The sequence below is a fragment of the Astyanax mexicanus genome, chromosome 5, assembly GCF_023375975.1.
Source record: "Astyanax mexicanus isolate ESR-SI-001 chromosome 5, AstMex3_surface, whole genome shotgun sequence".
Classification (NCBI taxonomy): Eukaryota; Metazoa; Chordata; class Actinopteri; order Characiformes; family Acestrorhamphidae; genus Astyanax; species Astyanax mexicanus.
Genome location: NC_064412.1, coordinates 51,333,578 through 51,361,577, shown reverse-complemented (window position 1 = coordinate 51,361,577; position 28,000 = coordinate 51,333,578). Strand labels below are relative to the sequence as shown.

Below are 28,000 nucleotides of genomic sequence, written 5' to 3'. Positions count from 1 at the left end.
CAACCATTTAAATGAAAATATTTATTATTTATTTATTGATCTAGCTTAACTTTCAAATAACACAGTCTTGTTTCCCTTAGTTCCACTGGGATAGTAAAGTGCTTGCGTGGTGAAGTGTGTGTGTGTGTATGTGTGTGGTGTGTGTAAGTGACTGAGTGTAGAAGGAAAAGCACTGCAGAATTGACCATGACATGTTCAGTGCTGCACTGCGTCCTCTGAGCCCAGCCCCTGGGCCTGAGTGAAGCTCAGCGCTGGCCAGAAGTCGCTCAAGAAGAAGTTTAGGCACCCCATTGTTCCCAGTCTCTCCGGATTTACAAGGTAATGGCACTGTTCTTCCAAGAAGATGTAAGTGGAAAAGTAAATCTGCTTTGTTGAAAACGCTGATTGACATTTGGCAAAACTATAACATCTGTCTTCTGAATAACAATAATGATAATATTTATATTACACAATATAAATGCAGATATTACAACAGTACCGGTACTACAGAAACAAAGAAACAAAAATAACATTGATAAATAGGACAATAAAAAAAAAAAAAAAAAAAAAAAAACATTTTTCTGTGTAACTTGCTGTATGAAGAGAAATACGACTGCAAACACCCTAGTGCAAAACCACCACATACATCATACATCCATCAGGGGACATATTCATGGAATGTGCCAAATGACATGTATATAACAAAAGAAGTACAAAAAGTAGAAAACACAAAGTTACTCAATATATATAAAAAAAAATAATAATAATGAAAGGTGGGAAGTGTGCACATGAGGGGGCAACCGCTATTCTCCTTCATATTAGCCTTCATACACCAAGCGTTTCAGCCTGCCCCTCCACAAATAAAGCAGCAAACGTGCATTTCAGACCTGAGTCAGAACCAGAACCCGAACCACAACCCAAAAAGAGGGGGCAGGGACAAACCGACAAAATGAAAACTGAATTAAGAAATAAAAAGTGCATCTAGCTCCACCCACATCTGAATCTCTTCAGTTTTTCTGTACTCGACGTATCGAATATCACTTCAGTACAAATGTGCTAAAGTAAAATGAGGTTACCATATTGTACGATTTTGCCCCTAACAAAGCACTTGAAACCCGTTTCAGTCACCAGGACTCACTGAACATCTCAGGAAGAGGACAGCACACAGGCCACCATGTTAGCATATCACACGAAGTAGCTTTTCTAGCTTTTTTTCTTAAATACCAACAACAATTCTTCTTTTTTTCTTTTCTTTTTTTTACAATAACAAATCAAGTTCAGTCCAGGTTCTTCTCGAAGGTCGCCATGATGTCGCTCTGCATGGTCATATCTATGATTCCAGACATCTAAATGAGAAAAAAAGTGGGAAACAAGTCAGCACAAGTCCAAAAATAAAAAATGCAAAAAATAAAACATTTGAGTTTTTTTTTTGTTTGTTTTTTACCTTTGCATTAAAATTTGGTTTGGAGATGTATCAAGTTATACAGATGATAGCACGGCTTGTGTCAGTAGAAGCACAAAGATGGCTGCCACACTTTTCTATTAGTATCATAAAATTGTCGATTCTTTTCCACTTGTAGCATAGCTAACAATCTGATTGGCTCTTTTTGTTGAAGGGTAGGACTTTATCTGTAAACAGATGCCATGCTGAGTGTTAGAGGAACTGCCATTTATTTTTCAACAAGTGGGTAGTCTTCTCATTTAAAATGTTATTGTCAGTACATAGCAATACCACTTTAAGCTCAGATTAAGGTGAAAAAACAGGTAAAAGTCCAGTTAAAAGCCTTCATCGTTTTAGGGCGTTTTCACACCTGTAGTTTTTGGTTTCTCTGGTTCGGATCAGTTGATGAGTTTGTTTATTTGGAGTTTTTTCTCTCTCTGTTTGGTTTGGTTTTACACCGTCAAAAACCTAAACGCACCAAATTATGCACCAATAAACCTTGCAAGCACATTGTCTCTTCTGATTGGTCAGAGCTGTCTGGTGCGGGAAGATTCTGTCCTCCTGCGCGTATAGCTGTACAGTGTAAAGTTGCTTTTACACTGAATGCTGAAAATGTGTCATTGCGCAAACAGTGTTTTCAATGGGATGTGCAGCGCAAATGTATACATAGTAAACATAGAGTCACGCGGCTGCGAGTGATGAATGCAGCACATACTGCGCCCGTAAACAGCATGGAGCAGTGACAGCATTTTTTTTTTAAAGATGTGGTAATTATCGTTATCTGGCTAATATATCAGATTAAACTGCACCTTATATAAGCAGTTAGTTCAAATAAAATGATTATATTTGATAGCTGGGTCTGGGATTAAGACCACACTCTCACCAAAAGAGAGAGAGTCTGTTTGTTTGGGACCAGACCAAGATCACAGTCTCTAGCTGGTCTCGGTCTGGTTGTTTTGATCCACACCTGAGTGTGATTGCTGTTTCACACCTTCTCAACTGAACTGCACTAAGCATACAAATGAACCAGAGTCTGTTTTAAGCGGACCAAATAGTGCTGGTGTAAAAATGCTCTTAAATACATGTTTATAATACAAACAAAGCTATTTCCACCAAAAAGGTTACAGCTATACTGCAGAAAGTACCTTTTTGGTAGAACAGATTTTACACAGATTTGTGTTATTATTTTAAGCACTTTATAAGTGAAGATCACATCACATTTATGACAAGTTTATTTTATGTAGAAACCATGAAATTCTACACATATTCTTTCTTTCCACTGTAGTAAGACAATAAACAATTGTACTCACAGCTTCTCGTCTGCGTCTCTCCTGCTCTCTCTTACGGGCCATTTCTCGCTCGCGGTCCACAGAGCTCTGAGCAGGACTGGGGGACTCTGGGGTTTTTGGGGGGTCTAAGATAGCTGCCATAATAGGAAGTTCTGCAGATTCCACTTCTGCTTTGGAAGCCTGGCTCTCCAGCTTGGGCTTTGTGAGCTGCTGCGTCACGCTATAAATCATAAAAAAAATTAAAAAAAAATGTCACACCATCAGTTCATTCACATGGCACTGCTGAGCCAGCTATTACACAACCATTTACTATAGCTGAGCCAGAGGTCCAGAGCGTGGAGGTGAATTAATATCACATGAACGGCAATAAAACTGAAATCAATCCCCCTACAGAAGTCCCGCTAAAGAGCAGAGTGTAATATGAGATAGGTCATGTCTCCTGAGGGCTAGCCATTTTCATTTAGACCCACGATTAGCAATATCTGAACAGCCACTTCTTCAGAGTGGCACTGTCTACCCGTCATATATCTTCAGAATTGTAGGTACAATATTAATCCTGTCCCAGTAGATTTCAGAACAGTGTTATAAATTTAAAATAGTCCATAATGAATGTACACAAACTCCACACCTAATCAACATGCACAATCGGCTATATTTGAATCTATAGGCCAATCTATAGTCTATAGAAATAATGTCTTACAGTTGGCTGTTGTCAATTTACCTAAACAGACCTCACTTCCAGACCCATATTCGTAAACTTCATCACTATTTAAACAGAGCAGGTGTAGGCTCTGAGTGGTCCAGCGGGCTAAGTTCTGCCACTATGATCGTGGGGTCGTCAGTTCGAATCCTGTTCATGTACCTTGCCAGCACATAGCATCTGTGAGCTAATGTATCAGAACTGAGTCGCTGCTCTTTCCTCTGAGCGTGCTGTGATGCTACTCAGCAACAAGCAGTTTAAAAAGATGCGAAGGCTGCCTTCACATGTGTCGGAGGAGGCATGTGCTAGTCTTCACCATCCTGGTGTTGGGGAATCACTAAAGATAGGAGGAGTCTGAATGAATGGGTTGGGTAATCGGCCATGTAAATTGGGGAGAAAATAGGGAAAAAAATATAGAAAAAAAAAGAGAGAAAAAACTAAACAACCAAAAAAAAAACAGCGATGGTGCAAGCCGTTAAAAATAGAATGTTGGAGCATTTAACCAAAGCTTTAATCTATTCACTACATAATGCACTAAAATAAAATTCACAAAAAAATGTAAAATAACTGAAACTACATGTTTTAATGCACTAAAACATTGCATCATATTAAATAATATTCAATTAACGCAATCATATATGAAATATCAAACAAATTCTGTTGTTCGTCTTGAAGATTCACAAGCAGCCTTTCTTAAGTAAATTGGTTTTCAGATTGTTTATGTTACTTGCTCCAATTTTGTACGGCAATAAGCTCACACACATAATGTATCTAAAGACATTAGATATCATAATGGGGAATTTTGCATATGGAGTACAGTGATAAGGCACTGCTTCAGGCACAGCAATCTTAAATCAGCCATCACACCTGCTTTTGTCTGAAGTGCTCTTCTCTTTCTCTTTCCCTGCCTCAGTCTGGAGTTTGCGCGCCCGCTCTCGCTCCTCCTTCTCCATGGCAGCTTTGCGGAATTGCTGGAAACTCTCCTTGGAGGACCGGATGGTGGAGGGAGTGAGAGTGGCCATCTTGCCCAGGCTTGCCCAGGAGTCTGCATTCTTCAGAACGATATCCTGCAGGAGAAAGAAAAAGGTTGCAGTCCTGATTCTGCAGCACTAGCACTTTAACAAGAGCAAACATAAACAATGAAATGTGTTGCTGATAACAGAGGAAATTAAATTTATCATATAATATTTGGCCAAATTAAAACATTTTTTTTACCATTGAGTAAATTACATAGCTAAAATGCATCTTTGCTTTTCAAAGAAAAAGCAACTACAAAATAACCATTTTCCACTAAACATTTACCTCAGCAGAGCTATTCTGATCATGAATTTATTTCAGCAGTGCTATTCTATGCTAAGGTTAAGTTAATACAGCTAACATCTAGCTACTATCCTAGCCCTGTACAGCTCATATTGGTCACTTAAAAAGCAGCCAGGTTGTGAAGAGGTAGTAAATGAGATGAGCGTAATAAAGTGATGCAATTTATTTTATTATTTATTTATTGGGGCAGGACATAAAACTGAACTTAAACCAGGCATTTGTCTGCTCTCCCTGTCTCCTTCCCTTTTTCCCTGCTGCAGTGCTTTGATCCATAACATTGCTAGGTGGAAGGAGTGTGGGCCTGCTGTTGCTGCTTTACAAATTGCTAACATCAGAAGAAACACTGTAATATAACTTAAAAATAAATGTTCATTTATTGTTTGGTATAAAATATTCTTTTCAGTTTCATTTCATTTTCCGTTCCCAAATATCCAGAGCATTCTTCCTGAACGGGATTCTTGCAGTATGTATAGAACAAAAGTGTAAAATATAAAATCAGAGATACCGTTTTCTGAGCACTGGATTTGGGGTCTTGGCTGGGTTTGCAGAGTTCACCTCCTTCTGCAGCTTTAGAGCCTGTGTAAAGTGTGAGAGAGGAAAAGACGCCCATTGAGAAAAGCTGGAGTTATAAATGAGCGCTAGAAGGAAAAGTCCTGCAGGAGAAATGCTGACCAGGCGGTTTGTGCAGCTGAGCCGAGGACTCTCTCACTGCGTCTGGAGCTCCCTGCTCTTCCCTCACACGGGCTGGGGGGGACCGCCCAGGACACTGCTGCAGAGAGAGAGAAGAAGGGGGGGTATTTATATTTTCAGGGGAGTGAGTCAATAATAGTCAATCTGTTCCACAGCTGAGTCCAGTCTTAGCATAAACTCACTACACAGACTCTACTAAAGCAGCTACTGCTGAGATATTCATGCAAACCAACCCTGAGCCTTAAACCTAGCCTAGCATTGCATACCCTTTTACAATACACACATTATCAAATTATGACCTTAATAATAAACCTAGCTGACCTCAATATTACTTTACAGTGTGAAAATATAAATACATGTGTATGTGTGCATCTCACCAAAAGTGCATACAATGGGCAATATTGAGATCAGCATCAGTTAATAATATAATAACACATTATATCCACATATTGTGACAGGCTATCACCAGTATTTGCCAAAAAGCTATTAAGTTTAAAAACGATCAACGCTACTTAATTTTAACTGGCAATTTGAAATCAATCACAATAGTTTCAGAGACAATAAATTACAATTATTATTAGAACTTAATCTAATAAAACTTAAAATAAATAAATAAATGAATTAATTCACTTTTCTTCCCCATTTTAGGGGAGCATTGTATCGTCTCTGAACTTGAAAGGGTGCGAAATGGTCTACCTCATTCTTGACGATGAGCTGTGATTTTGCGCCAGATGGGGCGGGGTCCGTGGGGGGCAGCCCGGGAGGAGTGGAGAGCGGAGAAAGAAGGGTGGGGAACCCTAAATCACAAAAAAGCAACTATATCAAGAAATGTATTAAGATATTCAAACAAACACTGAGGCATCAGGACGAGGTGAAAGCACAGCAGTGGGCTGAAAAGAAACGAACAGATAATTTTAATAAAATAAATAGATTAGGCATAAATAAGACATGGCAACATGGCTCAAAATGGCAAAAGATGGCACACAAGACAAAGCCCAGGCACCACAGGAGCCATTGCGGAGGGCAGCAGGCGGCGCATGCAGAGCTAATCGAGCTCACTGGGACTAGGTTTGAACATCACAGGAGGATAGGATGAGTGACAGCGGGGCGGCGGCTACGACGACTTGGAGCAACCTCTTACCTTCCTGCTGAGCTTTCAGCACAGGCTTCTCTGAGGCGGCAGGGAGGGGGGAGGCTGCCGGGGGATCCTGTGAAGTGGGGAGAGGGGGTCCCGGGGACGGGCATGTGAACAGGGGCTCTGCTGCGCTCTGGGGCTGAGTGGGAGTGGGAGAAGCAGATGGATGTGGGCAGACAGTGGGCGGGGAGGGTTTAGGGGAGCCTGTAATGAGGCTGTTGGGGAAGGGAATGGGAGATGGAGGAGGATGAGGATGATGGGGGTCCTGTTCTGAAGGCAAAGTGAGGGAAAGTGGAAGCAGGGGGGCCGTCCAGGTCTTGCGAATCAGAGGAGCTGCTTTGGCACTGGGTCTGGAGGGCTGAGGAGGCAGCCGGCTGTGCAGGGCTGAGGAGGAGAGGGGTGTGGAGCAGGTTTAACAAAATACATGTTTAAATGAATGGTACCACTTTAAAATAAGGCTCCTAAATAAAAGGGTTTCTAAATAGTTTATAAAAGGAGTTTATTAATGGTTATAAATTAAGTTATAAATACTTTTTTTAAAAAATTAAGCGCTTATTACAAAACATAAACAGAAAGAACAACAGCGACAAATACTTTTTAAACATATATTATATAGATAGTCGTTTAACAGTGTAAAAATAATTGTGGATTCACTGTTTGATACACGACAGGCCACAGTCGCCCTTTCTATTTATGTGTTGTAACTGTTAATTAATGGTTTATAGCCTAATTAATAACCATTAATAAACTCCTTTGTGAACTGTTTCTAAATCCTTTAAAAAAGACCCTTATTTTAAAGTGGTACCAAATTAATACTATAGCTTTCTGAGAAATACGGACTCAGTTGGGTTGTAGTCTAGTGTATAGGGTTTTAAGTCAGTATATGACAAAAATTAAGAGTACGGGTACGTCCGAAAGCAGAGTATCTTTCTTGGCCAGATACACTCATCCTTAAATTTCCAGTTGGGGATAGTTCTGGTGATGTGGTTGGTCATGGCATAGTATATCTGTCTTTAAGGCAACCTCTTGAGACGCCAGCAGCATGTGGATGAGCACTGTCCTGTTAGAATAGCTGTTCAGAAAAGGCAAGGCCACTGGTTGCAGGACCTCATTATTGTAGGGTTGAGCTGTCAAAGTTCCTTTAACGAAGAACAAATGTGATCCGGCATCATGCAAAATTGCACCACACAGCAAGACATCTCCCAATGGCATAGTATTTAAAAACGGCAGCAGCATGTAGACAAACATTGTCTACACGCTGAAAAAGTGCACCAGAGTGTGTGTGTTCAGAAAACTTGTGGCCACTGTTTGTCATTAAAAAACCTGCAGGACCTCATATAAAAAAAAAAAAAAAGATCTTGCCACTGACTGCAGTGGATTCATTACTCATCACCACCAAGACAACCAAGTGCGACTCTTCACGGTCATTCTGAGTCACTCCATTACAGTCTAGCACGAGTTTAATTCCTGTAGGTTGATAACTCCTGAGTGCAATATTTTTTATGATGATGATTATGATTGTATCTTTAGTGCAAAGTAAGGTACAAAACTGATGCTAGGACAGTATCCACAAGGGTATGTTTTCAGTACCTTTATGTAAGTGACATATTTGTACTATTATCAACTGCAGACAGAGTTGGACCTAAAGGATCATGTTTTGAGGGTACATTTACACAGTCTGTACTTTTGGTGGAAAAAAATTAATGAGAACTTTCCATCCAAGTAATTGTGGTGGTCACCAAACCCCCTGGAGATCCATCACTCTGGATTTTTCAAGTCCAACCAGCTAAATCAAAAACATCAAAAGATGAAGACAATAAATAGCTTGATCATTGCTGTATTGCAGCAGTGTCCAATAAGAGCACAGCACAGGTGAGGAACATTCGTTAGGACAATCCAATTATCCAGCTCACTGAGAAATAGCTTGGGGATCAGGACTGGAGCTCCAGGATCAAGGTTGGCGACCACTGTATATGAAAAGGTGAGCAGGTGCAGTGCGCCTAACCTGGCGGTGCTGGCAGAGCCTCCTCGGCGGGTGGCATGGCGACCCGCTCCGTCTCCGTCTGTGCAGACGGCTCTTTGGAGTCCGCTGCCGAGGGCACGGGCTGCCCGGACGAAAGCCGCATCCGGCAAGGCTCCTTCAGCTCAGGGTGTCCACTCCGCTTCGATGCCTGATCATGGAGGGAGGGGGAAGAACGGGGCCACATTTCACTCCAAATTCACTCACTCGACACAGCGTGAAGTGAAATGTTCCATGCACAGGAAAAATGTGAAATGTGGCACCAAGCTAAGAGGATACTGTTGGTATCTATGCGTTATTAAAAAAAAAATTAACATCAATGACATCATTACGTCCCTTTACCTTATTTTTACTCTTGTTGCCACGCCCAGGGACTTTGTTTTGCTTCTTCTTAGCTTTCTGCTCTGTAAGAAACGCACAATGCTCGTTATTCAGTCAGAGCAGAAGGAAGCCCAGTCTTCAGGATTGAGTATTAACATGATTTACTACTTTACACAGCTGCATATTGTTGGTCACACAGAAATATTGTATCTCCAAAATGGCAAATTTACAAAAGAAAAAAAAAAAAAAAAAAAAAAACTTAAACAAAAAATAATAATAAATATTTGACAATTTGTACAAGTACAAATTTTGAAGCAATGCAAAAGATTAACAGCCAATAGGCCTGTAACAATGACTATGAAGATACAAGGCTTGCGTGTGTGATGCCGACAATACACAGAAATCTACAGGCTAATGTACAACAGTAGAACTATACAGCTCAGGGGGTCACCAGCCTCACCTGTGACTGACTCTCCACTTGTTTTGTTGTAAACTCAAACTCGTCTACAAGTGCCTGTTGTTTGATTATTCCAGTTTCACCCTACGGCAGTGGTCAGATGTCAGGTGTATTCTTCTCACTACAAAACTTGTAATGGGGAATGTTTTAGTGGGTGTGGTTTCCACGCTGCACGACTGATCAACTAATTAAATTCAGTTCACAAATTAAATGATCTGGCTGCTCTCCAAAAAAATGATTTTATAAAAAACACCCATGAAAGCTGATGTGACGCCAAGTGTGAGACATTTTTTCTATGGAGTGTAAAAAAAAAAACTCCCAAAAGATAAAAAATAAAAGTCAATTGTGCACCGATTCACAGAAAAAAAAAAAAAGAAAAGAACATGGATAAGAAAATGGATAAAGAAACTCCTGTGCTATTATTGATTGTAGCTAGTTGCTGCAATAACTGCCAGATCTACCAGATTTAGAATCACAGACAGGTCCAGATATTAAAATCTGCTTTGTATCTGTCAGGGGGCTTCAGTATCAGTAATAACTTAGGTCATCTTCCATTTTGTTGGGCTTTCCGAAACAGTCAATGATCGGATTATTGGGCTTAAAATTGTGTAGCATGAACCTGTACACTTTTGCAAAACCAAGCAAAAGGTACACTTTTGCTTGGTTAGAATGAATGAAACACCCTCTCTACAGACTGGTGACCCCTGTAGAAGTTATTGTAGAACAGCTGCATTCCAAAGCCTAGGCTGCAGCCGAGGCAGGGCGAAATGACATCACTACAAATATCTCACATTTTACAAATTTATTTTTTAATTTATTTTACAATTTTAAAACAAACTCTGCTAGGTAGGCTTTGTTGTCTGCAATTTTCTTGGTGCTGTTTTCTCTTTTCCCTTTCACGTTGCACCAAAGTCCTTACAGGCAACTCAGTTTTTAGTGTAAGAAGTAAGCTGACTTGTTCTTTTTGAAAGGATATCTAAGGCTACGTTCACATTACAACCCACATTGCTGATAGCCAAATCCAATCTGAGCAAAAAATGGATATCTTGACGGTTTACATTCACAAATGTAAATAACATGTATCTGTGTGTAATGTGTACATGCGCACATTGATGCGTGTATAACGTCGCAACAAAAAACGACAACAAAAAAAAATGTCATATTTGAGAGACGACCTGTAGCTTTATAAAAGTGAAACAGATGAATTAGCAGCTCATATGTGCAGCATCTTTTGCTGGAGTGGAGAATAAACAGCTAGTCTGAAGTACATGCTCAGGTTGAGGAGGTGAAAAAAAGGCCAGGCGGTTTGCTTTTGCTGTTTTTTGCAGCAAATCGCATGAATTCCGATTTGACGGTTCACATTCATGTTGCATGTTCATGTAACGGATACGTTTCCGATTTAGGACCACAAATGGAAGTGGCTCAGGGCTGATTTGGGGGGGGGGCTGTGTAAACATTGCCATGTTTACACAGCCATGAAAAAAAAAAAAAAAGATCTGAGACACATTGAGCAAAAAAGAAGCAGATTTGAGTCACTTCAGCCTGGTAATATGAACGTAGCCTTTGTTATTTGTAAACAGACGCCATAAAGAGCATTAAGAGAACTCCCACTCATTTAAACCAGGGCTGGTCTCCTCATTAATATCATCTCTGGTTGTACATGTGCAAAGGACTGTGGGTAAACTAATGCCAAAAAGGATACATCATCAGTTGGGTCCTTGAAGGAACTTTGAGCATAGAATGCATTTGCCAGCATCAACCCGAAACATAGGCCTTGAAATGCAGCTACTGACCATAGAGGCAGCATGTGTAAAACATAAGCATGCTTAATACAGATACAGTTTTTGTTTTTGCACTTGGAGTCCAAACCTCAAGCTTAGGCATCAGTAAATACTGTGAAAAGTGTGCTTGACCTCTGATGCTAAAGTATAAATGTGAAATAATGTGATGGTGAGTGAAAGTGCAAGCAATATGTGATGGCAAAATAAAAAGACGAAACATAATAAACCACACCACTAATCTTAAAATGTACAACAGTCAACTAGGAAAATGAGTTTTATTTGAACCTCCGGTGTCAAACACCAAGATCAAACAATACGTTTTATACCCGTGCACAAAAGCTACAAAGGAAAGAATGCAGTGGCTTTAAGCAAGACAGATGGCTGCCTCCTACAACAAAGCTTTGCTTGGTCCTACTACACCCATGCCAACTTGGTTTACAATCTGGTCAGTACCGTGCATACACCACAGTGTTGTACGTTGATACATTCTAAATAGGAAGGTTATTTTCTGTAACATATATTTAACTTTACAACTTACTATTGAACATATGTACAAAAAGGTGAACAATTGGAACTAATGCAACAAGAGAATCACACAGTAATAAGAGCTAGTGCAGTAGTTTCAAATGAGAACCAGCTACAGTAAGGCTCAAAAAGACTTACAAATTATGCCCTATGTTTTTCCTATGGCTGTGCTTCTCAATCCTGGTCCTGATAGCATCCTGCCCTGCATATTTAAGTGGTTACTTTGCATTTGGGGTTGGCATAAGGAAAAGCCAGGGCTGCAGCATCTAAATTGTGTGCTACATACTAATACTACAAGGTATATACACTTCACACTACACTTCATAGTGCACCAAATATATAATATAATTACTCATTTTGTACAAACAGGAAGTGATTAAGTGTTTCTATGCAACTACATGTCACTGCAAGTTGCCACTGCCCTAATATTGTTCCATTGAGTAAGTGAGTAGCTCCTCCCTTTCCTTTTCACACTGCATTGGATGGAAAAGGCATTTAATTATAGTAACTACTCAAATACTGACTGAGTATGTAATGTGGATATTCGAGTATTGACAAACCAGTAACTACTGCTTTGACGATGTAGCTGCAGAGTGACACATACCAAAGCACAAATATAAACAGCGTAGGCTACCTGCGCAGGCTATGATGAGCACGGCTAATGTTCACTCAACAGCCTTTACTTAAAAACTAATTAGTATTAGTAATAAGTACACAAGTACACATTGTGATGCACCCAATAAGCATACTAGTCAAAGCACCTCCAGGACCAGAATTGAGAAACACTGACTTTTGGGTACAGCAGCCAGGTTGTGTACAAATGGAACACTTTTTGGAAAGTAGAAGAAAATAGTTTAATTAAATTTATTTACTTTGCTTGTGCTTACTTTATTTATTTATTTCCCTTAAATTAATTTAGACATATATTAACAACAATAGAAATCATTTGCAACCTGAAAGTTACAAAAATCCAGCACTGGGGCTTCTTAGCTACATCATGTATAGTTTCGACTGACTATCCAGGCCACCTAAACATTTTGAACGGATATGGGATGTTTCAACACCATGAGCTCTTCTAGCTGGCCTCAATTCAGACTACAGCACTGTTTTAAAATGCAAACAGACATAAATAAGTGATTACGATGGAACTTGAACAAACTTATCAATATCCAAAAAGATCAAAATTAATAATAATAATAATAGTAATAATAATAAATATATTCCAACAAAAACTGAAGAGAGGGAAAGTGTGACTAGACTTGTTCACTCATCTTAGAAGAAAAAGTGCACAAAAATCTATTTATAAAGAAAGAAAGAAAAAAAGCTTACAACCAGTTAACAATATGTAAAACAAACAACCAAAAATAAACCAACTGAACTGAATAGATTTCAAGTATCTGCTGCTCCAGAAGCTGTTACGGTGACATGGTGTTACAAATGGGGTAGATGGCATGTGTCCAAACGAAAATAAACGTTTTCTCACTCAGTATCCTGTCTCTTTCATATCCCCCTCAGTCTATCACCAAGTGGGAAAGAGAGGGGTGATCTCAGCTTTGCCCCATAGAGGTTAAAATAGGTAGAAAGGAGGGAAAAAGAGAGAGAGAGTGCTTGTGTAGATCAGCTAACCTGAGTCAGAGTCACTGCTATCAGAAGAGCTAGAGTCAGAACTACTGCTGTCTGAGCTGGAGTCAGAGCTGCTGCTGCTGCTGCTGCTGCTGTCGCTGAGGCGGGAAGGCCGGGTCAGATCCTTAGACTCTGCTGCCTCACCTGCACCGGGGAACCACACACACCAGCAGGTGAGCCAAAGTAACAGAAATAGCTCATCCGATAAAGGAAATAATCTATGATCATGTGAGCTAAATTCAAACTTTGCCACTGCTTGTTGTAAAAAGAATGAGCAGACATGACCGCTTACCCTTTGACTTGTGTGACTTGGTCGAGCTTGGCTCGTCAACGCCAGGCTGTTTCTCTGTCTCCTTCTTCTTCTCCGGCTTATGCTTTTGAGGCTTTTTCACTAAAACAGACCATGAGACATAAATGTGATTAATACACACTCCCAGATCATTAAACAAAAGGGTGGCCCCTCTTGTATTTTGACTCCATACTGCTGGTGTAAAGTTAGAGATGCACATATGTTTATGATGAATTTGTTAAAGCTATGCCGTTGGCCCCAGGTCTTCAAATATGGACCTTGAATTATGTTTTAATAAATATACAGACAGACAGATAATTCAGTAAAAACTAGAACACTGGATCAAATCAGACCCACATTAGCTTTCATTTGAATTCCAAATGAATGATATAGCTCTACATGGACTCATCCCCAAGGGGAAGAGCATTTTCTTGTAAAGCCCCCTTAACTCTCTATTAAAAAAAAATAAAAAAAACTCTAGACAGAAAGCTCATTGTTTTTAGAAATAATCTTTCCCATCTACACATTTTCAGCAGTTTCTGAATAATTCCTGGCTGGAAATTCTGGGTTGGACTCCCATGGGACCCATCAGAATCTCTTGCGGTACGGGACAGAATTGTACTGTTATTTGCCAGAGCAGGAGTTTAATCAATCTAGGCGATTAGAGAGAGCAGGACCACATTAACATGTAGAAAAATCCCACAAATGTATAAATAATCTAGAAAATTATAATAAAATCACAATGATTTTCATGCATAATGAAAAGAAGGAAAACAACTAATCAATCAGTAAAATTGAGACTGTGGTAAGAAATGTGACGGCGCTAACCGGCACTATACTGCTGTTTTAAATAAATACACAAGTACATTTCACTAAATTTCACATTGCACTAAATTTAATTAATTTAATTTATATTAGGACTGCGGGTGGGAGTGGCAGAAATGTGTATGTGGCGGGTGGGCGCAGGATTAAAACAAGAGATTTATGGAAGGAGCAGGCAGTAACAGAACTAAAACAAGCGATTTATGGCAGGAGCAGGCAGTAACGGGACTAAAACAAGCGATTTATGGCAGGAGCAGGCAGTAACGGGACTAAAACAAGCAGGAGCGGGTTTAAAGAAAAAATAAAATAAATAAAATTTTTAAAAAGCAGTCCTACGCAGACCTCTAGGACCACTCACCACTACAATGTTAGTGCCTGCTCGGCATTTAGAAAAAGAAGTGCTGCTGGAGTTTTTAAACACTGTTCACTCACTGCCCACTTCTACCTTGCAGGTCCACCATGTATCTCATCTATTGCTCCAATAGTTTATGTTGATCATCCTCTAGTCCTTAATCAGAAAGGCACAGGAGACTATTGATAAAACTATTCTCAGTCATCCAGTGTTACTGAGATGTTTAAAAACTCCAGCAGCACTGCTGTGTCTGATCCACCTGAACACTATATGCTCAGTAGAGCTGAAAAAAATATGCTAATATAGCAGAGGGAATTTACTTACCGCCAAGCTTCTTAGGCCTCTTTCTGAGGCATGTCATGACGAAGTTCTGCAGTGCCTGAAGTGTAGAGGGCTTCAGCATCTCAAAGTCGATCTCGATCTCTTCTGGGTCTGTGTCTCTAAGAGTGGGCTCTCTAGCCTTGATGATGTTTACCACTTTGCCCAGTTTGTCACCGGGGAGCTTGTTGATGTCCAGACTCAGGCGTCGCTTGTCTTCGTAGGACATGGGCAGAGCAGGTACTTCCTCTTCACACTCGAACCCTCCTTCTTTATGCCGCCTGATGAGAGAAGAGTTTAATTTAATCACAAAAAGCTACATGTTTTTAATTTGCACCACTGTCCTATTCTACTGGCAGTACTTCTCTGCAAGCACTAGACAGGCAGTGTGTATGTATTTGTACATCTGTGTCAGCAGTAGCTGCCACTTTAGGCAGCTGAATGCCTTAATTAGAAGGAAGCCATTCACAAACATTTAGACATATAATTTAAGTGAGCGCGTGTTTACCCACCCTGATGGCTTGCTGTTTTTGGCCTTCTTTTGCACTTTTGATGGAACTCCTTTCTTCACTTCACCGCCCTTCCTCTTGTCCTTTTTTTTCTTTTTCTCCTTTTTCGACTTCTCTTTCTTCTTCGGCTTCAATAACGGCGTTTGTGTCAGTAACTGCAGCTGTTCCCGCACTGCTTTTAGCTGTGACACAAATGCAGGAACAATTATTGTAAAATAAATAAATAAATAGAAATATTAGGCAGGCAACCAAAATTATTCAGCTGAAAATGGCAAAAAGGAATACGTAAAATAAGTTGAATAAGTAAAAGAGTAATTTATAAAAGAATAATTTACTAAATAAAAATGTTATACAAATATTGACTAATTAATTTTGAGGTCATATTGCACGTTTCCTCTATCAATTTTTCAGCAGTCCACCCCCCTCCACCATCGGCGGCACTGTGTATCAGAGCACTGCCGTATACATGCCAGCAGGAAGTGAAGGAGAGAGCCGGCAAATGAGAGAGCCGAAAAATAAGATCATTTTACACTCTACTCACATACATTACATGAAATAAAGTGTCCAGCATCACAAGTCCTACTTGTTATCAGTTTACTACCCCTTCACAAAGGATTCCAGCTGAAATATATAAGTTGGACACAGCTAAGATAGTAACATAGACAGTAGTATAGACAGTAACTGCCTGCTGTTTTCTGTGTACATTTCACTCACAAATGGCTTGAGTTGCACTGCTGAGGTAAATTTATGATTAGAGTAGCACTGCTAAAATGAAAGACAAAAATGCCTTTTATACACAACCTGCTCCTCCAAAGTTGCCAGGCGTTTTGCTCTCTCCTCTTCATCTTCCTCAGAGTCGGATGAGCTTTCTGATATAGAGGACTCTGTGTCGCTGCTCTCAGAGCTGGACGGGCTGTCCGCTCTCTCCTTCTTCCCTCTTTTGGGAACAGGGGGCTGGCCCTGACTCAAAGTCCTCGGCTCATCTGGGATCTTGGCAAAATGTGACTCAAAAACGTCCTGAGCAGAAGAGACAGACATTCACCCACAGTCAGAAGACTCTCCACCACACACACCAGGAACAGGCCTGACTGAGGCCTTTGCTCTCTCACATTGTGTCTTTTTTATTTCTATATGTGACGTTTGATTAAAAAGGCTGCGGACAGCCAGCACACATACCTGGAGTTTCCTGGCCATAGCTACAACCTCATGAGTAGGTGGGTTGTATTTGTAACAATTTGAGAACATGAGCCGGATGTCTGCAGCAAACTGTGATGCGTCTGTGTATTCCCGGTTGTCCATTTTTTTCTGAAGAGGAGAAAAATGTCAGCATAAAAAAAAGCTACAAAAAAGAAACATTTCTGGTAGAAAAGATTTAAAAATATAAAACTTATTCACCCCATTGAATGTATTCAGGTTATTGCTTTTATAAACAATGATCAAAGATTTCACCTTATTAAAGCTTGTTAGGGAGTATACAGTAGGAGTGTCACGATTTCGATATTTTATCGAAATCGATCAAAATTATGTCATGGTCTCGAGCATCGAAGTCAAAAAGATGATCGACAATCCCTCCCTCTAAGCTACGCAAGTAATATATCTTTGTTAAAGAAACTTTTCATTCTCAGGGACCGAGTCTTATTTTTCATGTTTAACTGTTATAGTAGGATAGAGTTCAGTTTGTTAAGGCTCTTATTGTTCTATTATTTTGTACATAACTGTTCCTGTATTTTTTATTATTTATTTTATGCTGCACATTGCTGTTTTAATAGTGCACACTAGATGGCATTACATATAGATCTTAATTAAATTATTTAAATTTGACCATTAGTGCCTAATGTGGTGTATTACAGATCACTTGTATCACTTTGCATCACTTATATCAAGCCCACCTTTTAAAATAAGATATTGTAAATTTGATTAATCAAACCAATGACTGACCATAGATTAATCTAAACTGGCATAGCCCTCTCTGCTGTAAAAAAAAGAAAAAAGAAAATCGAGAATCGAATCGAATCGTGACCCTAAAATCGGAAATAAAATCAAATCGAGGATTTAGAGAATCGTGACACCCCTAGTATACAGTATGAGGAAAGTAGGTTGAAATAATAAAAAGTCCAAATCCAAGACCCCTGAATTTCAGTGATATCCATAGTGTTGTTGTTGACATCCTTTGTTGTTTGAGGTCAGTTACATTAAAGTCAAAGAGAAACTAGATCTAAATTAAAATTCACATTCTTTAAAAGACATGATATAGTTATATTAGCAAAAATTGCATTTGCAAAGGCAATAAAACAAATGGCAAAATGACAATAAAACATCCAATATTATTTATTTATTGCACTGTAACACTTTTTGAATTTATTGTAATCTAACTTAACAAAAAAAAAATAATAATAAATAAACAAATAAATAAATAAAAACCTAGCCCACGTGTACCTTTAGAAAACCGTCCCTATTATCTGACCTCAATAGTCCAAATCTTACTTTAATGGTGCTCAAGTCCATGGGTTCACGGATGATGTCGTGATAGTCGTGAAGGCCGAGCCTCTCGGCGTCCACAGGCTTGTAGAACGGCCAGGCGTACATCCCATGTTTCTTGGAGAACAGCTCTTTCAGGATGCCGCTGCAGTGCTTGAGTCTCTCTGAGAGTTTGACCTTGCGGCCCACCTGGTGCTGCTGGGGGGACTCAGGCAGGTCTTTGCAGGGAGGTTTGATGGGCCTGCCACTTCCTCGCCGAGAGAACAACTTCAGGACCTTGGGTTCTGTGACGCACGGGGACGACTCGCTGCTTGTGATGGTGGAGGCGGTCGGGGTCGTGGTGTCTGCTTTTCTTTTCACGCCCTTTTTCAACTAAAAGAAAAAGCAAGTTAAACATGGATTACAAAATACTCAAATACTGTATATACTGTATATGTACTATATACATTGCAGGACTGTGAAGACACATTTAGCTCACTACTGGATTTGATGTATGATACTGGGTTCTATATTATTGCTATTCTAAATATTTTTGAATTTAAGGAATAAAAGTCTAACTAGTGGTAAGACAAAATTTCCATTACTTTTTCCATGTCTTCACTGCTAATTCTCATGACCATAAGTTCTTTAAAACATCAGTACAGACATGGACAATACAACTAAAAATCCATCTAAATTCTGATTATAGCAGGCCTTTACCTTACCTAAAATGGATGAAAAATAAAATATCACACATTTTACTAGCTGAACAACATTTCTGCACGTCCATTTACAGTTTTTGTGCAGCTAAAACTCTAGTCAGAGTAGAACCCCCATTGCCAGCTAGCTAATTTAAAGTAAATTATTCAATTATTTGTTTTAGAACCAAAACGGCTTTTCTCAGTCAATAAACAGAAAAAAGAATTCAAAATTTACATGTCTTTCCCAAAACTTTATGGGTGTTTTTATTTTTCCAAAATTGATGCTTTTACATAATTGGATATTTTTAAAGGTGGATTTCCCTCCCTCTAGTTTTGTGAATATTTCTGTACACAAAGATAAAAATTATTGTATAAGAATGCTAGCCCTGAAGGTGATGATAGTACCTCAAAGAAAGCTTCACAACACAAAGAAGGTAGAAAACACAGGTTTAATCCCAAATTACACATAACTCCCCAAGTGATGTACTATGGATTCTGAACCTAAACAGCATTTTATATCTAATAGTTTTTGTTTTATCTAATATGTAGAAACCAAGTGCTATCTGTGTGTAGGCACTGTACTTTTAATACATATTTAGTTAACTATATTGGGAGTAAGGAGGTATTTGAGATTCAGTAAGAACCATTAATGTTTTGCCATTTTCCCCATCTATAAAACAGCACTGAAACCAGTGTTTGACACGTTACTTTGAAAAAGTAATTAGTTATAGTTACTAGTTACTTCTCCAAAAAAAGTAACTGAGTTACTAAGTTTCTCGATTATAAAAGTAACTATTGCGTTACTTTTGTTACTTGCCCCCATAAAAGTGTGAACAGGGACTCGTGTCAAATTGTTCTGTGTAAGAAGGACTTACTTGAGATTCAAGTTGAAGAGAGAGAGGTGGAGCAGAGTGGATGGTATGGAGAGCTTCAGAAGGGATGACCGTCACGGTTTGCTGGAAGACCACTTCAGATACAGGAGACTGCGGCCTCATTTTCCCCAGCACTGTTATGTACACATACACAAATATATGTTAACAGAGGCATCTTTACTTTACAAGATCAGGGTTAGTTTTTATTAATATGGATTTACTATGACAAAAAAGTTTATTCAAATGTTTAAACTTGGGGCTCTGGCCTTGCAGATCCAGCCAGCCTACAGTTATGCCTTACTCCTTACCTGCAGGAATCTTCCTCCTCCCCTTTAGTGGTGCCTTGTTGGTGACTGCAGTGATCTCACACTCATCCTGGGGCATCTCTGACACTTTCTCCAGGAACAGCTTCTCGAGTGCTTGAGCCATCAACACAATATCATCTCCTGGCTGAAACAGAGAAAACAAAAATTACTTCCTTTTAAATTAAGAATTTGTTCAGCAAACACACAAATATATACAAGAATAGTCTTCTAGCTTTTGACACTTGTGATTAATATAAGTGCTTACCCGATTGTACACGTAGCAGTTTGTGAACATTGTATTGAAATCTTCAATACACTCCATTGCCTTCCAATAATAATTATTCTCCAGGCGCTTTTTGATGGTGTTCAAGTCCATTGGATTTTTAATGATTGTGTAATAATCCTAAAAATCAAAATCAGAAAAAAAAGATCAAAGATTTTTTCAAAGATAAATTAAAATGTGAACCAGCATCTGATGCAGTGAAATTAAAGGCCAAATAGAATTATTACAGTTAATAAAATTACAGGAGTTACCAATGGGACTTGGCAGCACAAGTCCTTATTTTTTTATTATGCACTATACACAAACACGTGCGCTGCTTTTAGTAGGCGCACTTTAACATGCCTGATCACTTTGTACTCAAGCACTTAAATTTAAAGTGGTAAATTATATTAGTGCCAGTAAAACACTAAGATTCACTACGACTCTATGCTATCCTATAGAGGGTTTAACTCATCCCTGGAGGCACACTTTCCCACACGTTTCAGAGCTTTACCGGCTTTAACACTCCCACTAACTCAACATTAAAAAAGTTCTAGTGTGTGTTTTTGAGTCACTCAACACGACAAACAACAACCTCATCAAACCCAGAGAGATGGAAGAGGAGGGGTTCAAGAAGAGCGCTAGTAACGGATAGTCACTGGCACCAACCTTGATACCACAGCAACCCATGCAAATAAATAGGTTTGCAATTTCCAGATGGCTGAATGTCTAAATCCAATCTTCCAAACATAGCTTTTGACTATGTTCAGAGTTCAGGAAAGCTCATGTGGTTTTAAGTATATCTAGAGTATATCCAGATTGATTTTTGATAGTATAAACAACCAGAAACTACATGGAATCTGATTTTTGTAAATCTGATAAACAAATTTGGAGGTGGTTTAAAATAGTGTTTGTAATAATTTTATGTTCGGATTACTTTCTTTTGCATCACCAAAGATTAGTTGCTGATGCCAATCTGAGGTTTAGGATGTCTGGGCACACAAATCTGATCTAACTATTTGTAAAAAAATTTTTTTTTAAAAACAGTGTCATTAGGAGCCCAAGCACAATCTAAATCCAATCCAATATGTAGAGCTTTAAAACTGAGGTTTTAACTAGAATTCTGAGTAGTTTCATTGAGTGAAATCTGTTTAGAAATAAGAAGCATAAACCTATTCTTTAAGAATTTTAAAGAATATTTTTAATTTTTGTAATTAATAATGGAATTCCAGAGTGAAACGGGGCAGGTGGAGGAGCTGCCGTGTGCACACTGCGCATGTCAGTGCTGCATGATTATAACATTCTAACATTTTATTAACACAGTGTGATTTATTACTTTGCTATTTCGTGATTATCACAAAATGTAGACCTACACTGCAAAAAACTAAATCTTAAATAAAATCTTCCAACTTTAATGCAATAAACCTTATTTTCTTTTCTGATCAGACATTTTTTCTTACTAAGCATTGTGTTAGACTATTTTGCTTATTTTAGGAATAATTATCTTAATAAGTCTTACTTAGAATTAATCTAATTTTAAGCAATCTGAACTTAAAATAAGCACAAAAGTTAATTCCTCTACTTATTTTGTCCAAATGTAAGGCAAAAAATCTGTGATTTTGCTTGATTTAAGCATTACTTCACTCATTTTGAATTTTTGCAATTTCTTTTTTTTAAGAAATCTTAATTTGGTAACCTCGTTGGCAGATTTTTTTTCCCTTAATATAAGAATATATATGTTTTGCATAGATTTACATATATTTTATCTGTTTTTTGCCAATTGATTTTTTGCAGTTTGTGTCAGATTTTCTTGAGCACAACCCAACAGGGCCAGAGGAAAGTTGTGAGAAATCTTGGACAAACACAGCCCGAGTTCAGTAAAATCTAAACACTAGTGGACAGTCATCTCAACAAATCTGATTTAAGAAACCAAACTTGAATTTCCTGCAGTCTGAATATAATATAAGAGATGACTGTATGTATTTAATGTGTTTCTTGGCTCTCCAGAAAATCAAGTTGGATGCAATCTCATTCAAATGTGGTTGGATGGGTTTTAAAGAAAATTAGTTTAATGTTTTTTTTTTTTTTTGCTGTCCACACTATCAAAAGTCAATCCAGATACAGTCTAGAAAATTGGATTTGGGCTGGCAGTTTAAAAGTACCTCCAGGACCACAGTTAAGAAACACTGCCATAAGAAACAGTACCAACAAATGTAAAACTAAAGAATTCAGCTTGTCTGTACAGCAATTTTGGTCAATTCATACGAATTCATTTTCATTTGCAAGTATATTATTGATACTGAATGTCCACAATAAAAACTCTTTAGTGGATTGCCTTCACAGGACAGGCTCTCCAGCCCAATACATCATCAGAAGTGATCAGACTCACAGGCAGATTGAGCTGCACAGCATCCACAGGCTGTCTGAAGGGCCAGGAGAAGTGATGCCTCCACAGAGCTCGAATCACCACCTTCTCCAGGTACTGCAGCTGGTTGGTAAGGCGGCCCGGCTTTTTGGAGTTCTTATACTCGGGGGGAGGCGGGTTCCCCTTCGCGGTGAGCATGGTGTGGGACATGGTGGAGCGTGCTTCAGAGTGCAGTAGGTGCAGAGAGGCAGGCTGGGGAAGATACGCTGGGCAGCTCAGCACTCATTACACATCCTCGCCCTGCTCCACACTGTGAACAGAGAGCAGGTTCAGCACAGTCATAGGACACAGCCTAAGACCATGTAGCTGCAAACAACTGCATAACATTACAAAATCAACACCAAAACCTGGACCCAGTACACTGTTTAGCCAGTACCACTATACTGTTCATAATATGACATAGAATTTACATTTCCCAAACTTTCAGAAAAACAGACAGATTTTTTTCAATTATTTATTTATTTTTTTAAGACTTAGGGTTGGTTTCCACGACAGGGATTAAACCCACTCTTAGATTATACAGCAATTTCAATACACATTTTCTATTGAAAGGAAAGGAAAATCTAAGACTTGGTTTAATCCCTGTCTAGGAAACGGTCCCATGGATTTATATAAAATTTTAACCAGATTGGACAGCTGCACAAGTAAAAGATAAGAAGGATATACACAGACACAAGATGTATTTGCTTTTTCTCATTAAACCCCACACAAGAAATGTCCATGTGTTTCTCACGTGTAAGAGGAAAAAAACAAAAAATAAACCCTGCTTGCTAAAATCTTCAAAATCTTTATTTAAATACAATGAACGAATGAATTAAAAATAAATATTTGGTTGTTTGTTCGTTAACTGCTATTTAATTCAATAGCCCATCTATTTTATTAATACTTTGGTAATAAAACCTACCTAAAATAGAGCTCACTTTGAGAAACACACTGCCATCTGCTGCCTAAGGCTGACAGCAACACAGTGATCTGCAATAGCTCTCTCTCAGCTCACTGTTGTTACCTTATAAACACAAATATGTGCCCAATTGATTTTATAAACAGTTTCAGGCTTAATTCGGCCAAAATATGAGTAATTATAGATCACCCACAGTTCTATTTCAGAATAAATACATTATTTATAGTATATTTGCATTTTAAGATGTTTAAAAAAAATAGTACATTTCTCTAAAAATAGAAACAGCTGATCTATGGTTGGAAGAGCTTAATTCAAGACTAGCATTAGCCACATAACCACATAACCATACCCACACCCAATCTGAGCCTAATTAAATATATCAAAAATAAAAAAAAGACCACTGAAATGGATCAAGGAATCTGGTTTGGAGAAATTTAGTCTTTTAGTTAGTTTACATTTTCAAAACTTTGACACAGCTTTAGTGGTCAACGTGAGCAGTGCTAGGTAATTAAAATTAAAACAAAAATGAATAAAATGATTGTTAAACCACTCTTGTAGTTCAGCAGTGCACATCTACTCAATTTTGGGGCTGCACAATATATTGTCTCTGTATCCTCAATGGGCACAAGCGAAAAAATCTTATCACAGGATGTGCAATTCCATGTAAGGCTAATTAGCTCATATACATACATTTATCTGCCCATTATAAATTTATTTTACATTTTTACAATTTTGATGGTATTTTAATGGCAGAAGCCATTATTGTGCTTATGACATACAGAATCCTTGATGTCTGAAGATTCCTGTATTTCATTTTATGAATTTATTATATATAAAAAATAAAACAAAACAAAATAAACAAACATACTGTATAGTACAAATCTATGTACAAATGTAACTTTTTGGCCATCTTTGATACATATCCAACCCTGACCACTTACCAAGGTCTTGCAAAACATTTTTTAAATAAACCAATTAAAAAAAAAAAAAAAAAAAAAAAAAAAACTTTACATTACAATACCAGATCTTTCTATGGATTTTATTCAACAATTTACATACACACTATAAAAAGGCCCGCCAAGGCTCATCACCGAAATACAGGTAAAGAAAAGAAAATAAATAATGAAGTAGTAAACAACCCTGAAACTACACAGATGAATCTAAGCTCACGTCAAGGACTTGCTTGAAATAAATTGTAGTGGATTGTTTATTAATGAGACTGTTTATTATTTGAAAATCAACAAAAGTCCATTGGGACAGGAAAGAAAAGAAACAGAAGTGAGGAAATTGCAGTTTTATTTGCTAACTTGTAAATTTTTTTACAAAACAAATAAAATGTTGGAGAAAAAAAATATTCCCTGCTGTTTATTCATGTAAACAGCATGCAACCCAGACAGAACTGAGATAATGCTTAGGTAATATTCAATTTAAACAGAACGCCTAAAGTACCATGATAGAAAATTAATATTTAGAGGCTCAAAATATTCTAAATAAATAAAATACTTAAAATACTTGATTTAACAGTTTGCCCCCTTAATATACCTAAAGTATTCATCAAACGTCAATAAAACAAACGCTGTTATTTTCTTATTTGATTATAAAGGAAGACATAATAATAAAACTAATGAATAAGATGGTACAAGTCTGCAGCCCATTTACCTACAGATGAAGAATGCTGAACTTTCTGTATTAGAATAGAAAATATTTGGAAGTATATTAATTTCTGTACCTGTACAGCTGCCACACTCATTATATATGCATATATGTAATAATTAATATTGTTTAAAAATATCTATATAAAAAACACCTAACAATCTTTCGCATATTATTTAATGCACTTTCAAAAATAAATATATATATTTTTTAATTTTTTTTTTAATTAATTAATTAAGGTGAGGGTTCTCTGCTTTAGGGGCTCTGTCCGATTTTTCTCCCTCACACAACATTAAGTAACCCTGAGATTAGCTAAACTGTCCCATACCGGGTGGAAATTCAAGATAACGTTAATACTGATACAGAGCCGGTATCTACGTCACCAAATTAGCTAATATTAATCGTTTAATCCTTAATATTCAGTTAAAAATAAAATTTATTTGACAGCTACGTCTTTATAAACCCCAACCCACCCCCGGTTACATAAACCTCGTGATCTATGGCTGCATGATGCAATCGACCCACACGGATTAGACAACAGCCGCGACAAAAACAAGCTGCGCAGCTAAAACACTTCTCCCCTCACTTAAAACAGAAACTAAACCGATAGACACATTTTATGAAGGTTAAAATGCAAAAACCTTAATTTAATGTTAACTACACTTTGTTTTAGTCGAACAATATAAGTGCTCACTGCATTTAGCAACGCAACAGAATGGCGGCTAGTGTGGAAAACAAGAATGGGTGCGTCCCAATTTGTATACTTGCGCACTACATTCCCACTCTTAAAAAAAAAGTCCACTCAAAGCGGCTGGTTGTCCTTCATTAACCAGATAACTTACACATCCAGTTTAGGTCCCAAATAATGTAGCTAGGTTACCAGAAATAATTGCAATAAACAATAGTTACATAATTTTATTTAAAAATACAGCATAGATAAAAAAGAAAGAGAAACACAAAATCAAAAATTTGGCCAGAGATCAACACAAACTGAGCTAATTAACCTAGGTTAGCTTAGCTAGTTAGTTTACCTAGTTAGCTACATTAACTAGCGTTCAATACTCAAGCTAACAAGCAGGTTGTAGCCTTATAAGTGCACTAATAAACGTTAAATACACCCGACTAATGAGGCAAATATAAAAATATAAAATTGTAGTAGTGTTAGCTACATTTATTTTTATTAAAACAATCCCAGAAAAAAGAGCCAAGTTATACTTTAAGAACTGCTTTTTAAATGCAGACTTGTTAGTTAGGTTTTATACACATTTATTGATTTGTATAACTAACTTATTAAAATATAAAATTAACAAATACAAGTTTAAAAACATACTTTTTTATTTATTTAAACTGCTTAGAAAAGTTCCCTAAAATATTGCAGCCTTTTAAGGGCACTAACAGAACCTGACAACACTTACCATAGCATAAACCAGCTATAAGGTGTTTTTATTTAAAGTAACCGAGGTTTAATTTTTATTTAAATGGTCACGTTAGTTAACAAAACAATTAGCTATTTAGCGTTAGCTCCTTGGCTAACCTAAAACACTGCGGACTTTTAATAGCACTACAAGTGCCAATAAAACTAGCTCGTGAGTTCAATCGGTCTTGAACGCATAAGCCACACACCCTAGATAGTAAGCAAGCACTCGTATTGGAGCGCGGCCGCTACGTCCCAGTCCTGCTTCAACACTAGCAGCACTAGCTTGCTCGCTCGCTAGCGGAGGGATCACGGTTCCCGCCCGCCCCCGAACACATGTAAGCAAGCGAGAAAGGCGTGAACGCGCATGAATACAGTCCCCTCCGACGCGCGCTCACATCCCGTTCACAGCGCTAGCCAAACACCAGCAGCTAGCCCCAAGGTTTACCTTTCCGCCTCTTTCCGGCGCAACATGAGCGTTTCGGAGGATCTTGACGTCTCTACACCCAGGGTACAGGAGGTCTACGACAATTACTTCAAAATAAAGTCTAAAAATCAAACGACTGGCTTTATTTTTACGCTACATTTATCCAAAAACACACTGTCGCCAGCGAGTCTTCTAATGGCGGACCAACGGCTCTCCCCGCGACCCAGCCGCTACTTATACCCTCCTGCTCGGAGCGCGGCCTCCGATTGGTCAATTCGGTTCACGTGCTCTCATTTCTCCTTTTCTTTTCACACAATAAAAACAAAAATATATATATAAAAGTGTCATCCCCTCGTTTAAAAGGTCATAATGTAGATATACCACCACAAAAATCTTTAAAAATAAATTAATTAAAAAACATAGACGTACGTCAGAGTATTTTTTTTTTTCAAAAGTGCCACATAACTGGTCTCCCCGAATCACATGACCCACTCTAGAACATTCTTTCCATCTGTCAGCAGCTCGATTCGTCGCCTAAACGGGTTTTAGCTGCTGCGTTTTCTACTCTTTCCGCCCTTAGTTGTTAAGTTATCTGTTCGCAGTGCTTCTGGTGGCCGCTCGTGTCGGGTCTCGTGCAGCGGCTTCAAAAAATCTCACAAAGAGAAGGAGGACACTGTGAGGGAGGGAGGAGACTGCTCACAGCGCGCATGCGCGGCCCACCGCGACCGTGATTGGCAAAGGAACTGACGATACTTTAACGTCACACACATTCTTTTTTATTAATGTTTGATTCTTTTTTTTTTTACTGAAAAATACTATTATTAATTTTCTAAACACAGAACAATATAGCACGAGCCCGATACTTTAACGTCACACACAGACGCATGTTTTTTCTCTTTGTCCAAATCAATAGTTACTATCTTTAATTAAAAGCAGCATGGCTGCAGCAAGTATACATGTGTATATGCACTACATACATTAACTGATATATAAAGTAATTCTGTCTGTATCT

The 28,000-nt window shown here is 38.2% G+C and overlaps 1 protein-coding gene across 4 annotated transcripts; it reads right to left on the bottom strand.

Annotated features, from left to right (window-relative positions):
- Positions 1-6: 6 nt before the first annotated feature.
- Positions 7-27,641, bottom strand: brdt (bromodomain, testis-specific). Of its 4 annotated transcripts, none has more exons than XM_022675428.2 (21): positions 27,010-27,407; positions 22,558-22,843; positions 20,172-20,309; positions 19,910-20,051; positions 19,605-19,735; positions 18,056-18,421; positions 16,748-16,876; positions 16,373-16,588; positions 15,575-15,753; positions 15,069-15,343; positions 13,574-13,672; positions 13,285-13,425; positions 8,917-8,978; positions 8,560-8,725; positions 6,561-6,938; positions 6,116-6,216; positions 5,402-5,498; positions 5,235-5,305; positions 4,277-4,476; positions 2,731-2,929; positions 7-1,325 (listed from the first exon to the last, which is right to left on the bottom strand). In XM_022675428.2, the coding sequence occupies exons 2-21, from the start codon at positions 22,741-22,743 to the stop codon at positions 1,257-1,259; spliced, it is 3,345 nt and encodes a 1,114-aa protein (XP_022531149.2). In that variant the 5' UTR covers positions 22,744-22,843; positions 27,010-27,407; the 3' UTR covers positions 7-1,256. The 4 variants fall into 4 exon arrangements, with proteins under 4 accessions (XP_022531149.2, XP_022531148.2, XP_022531147.2 ...); XM_022675427.2 differs by lacking the exons at positions 7-1,325; positions 27,010-27,407 and adding exons at positions 1,463-1,608; positions 27,418-27,641; XM_022675426.2 differs by lacking the exon at positions 7-1,325 and adding an exon at positions 1,463-1,608.
- Positions 27,642-28,000: the final 359 nt, after the last annotated feature.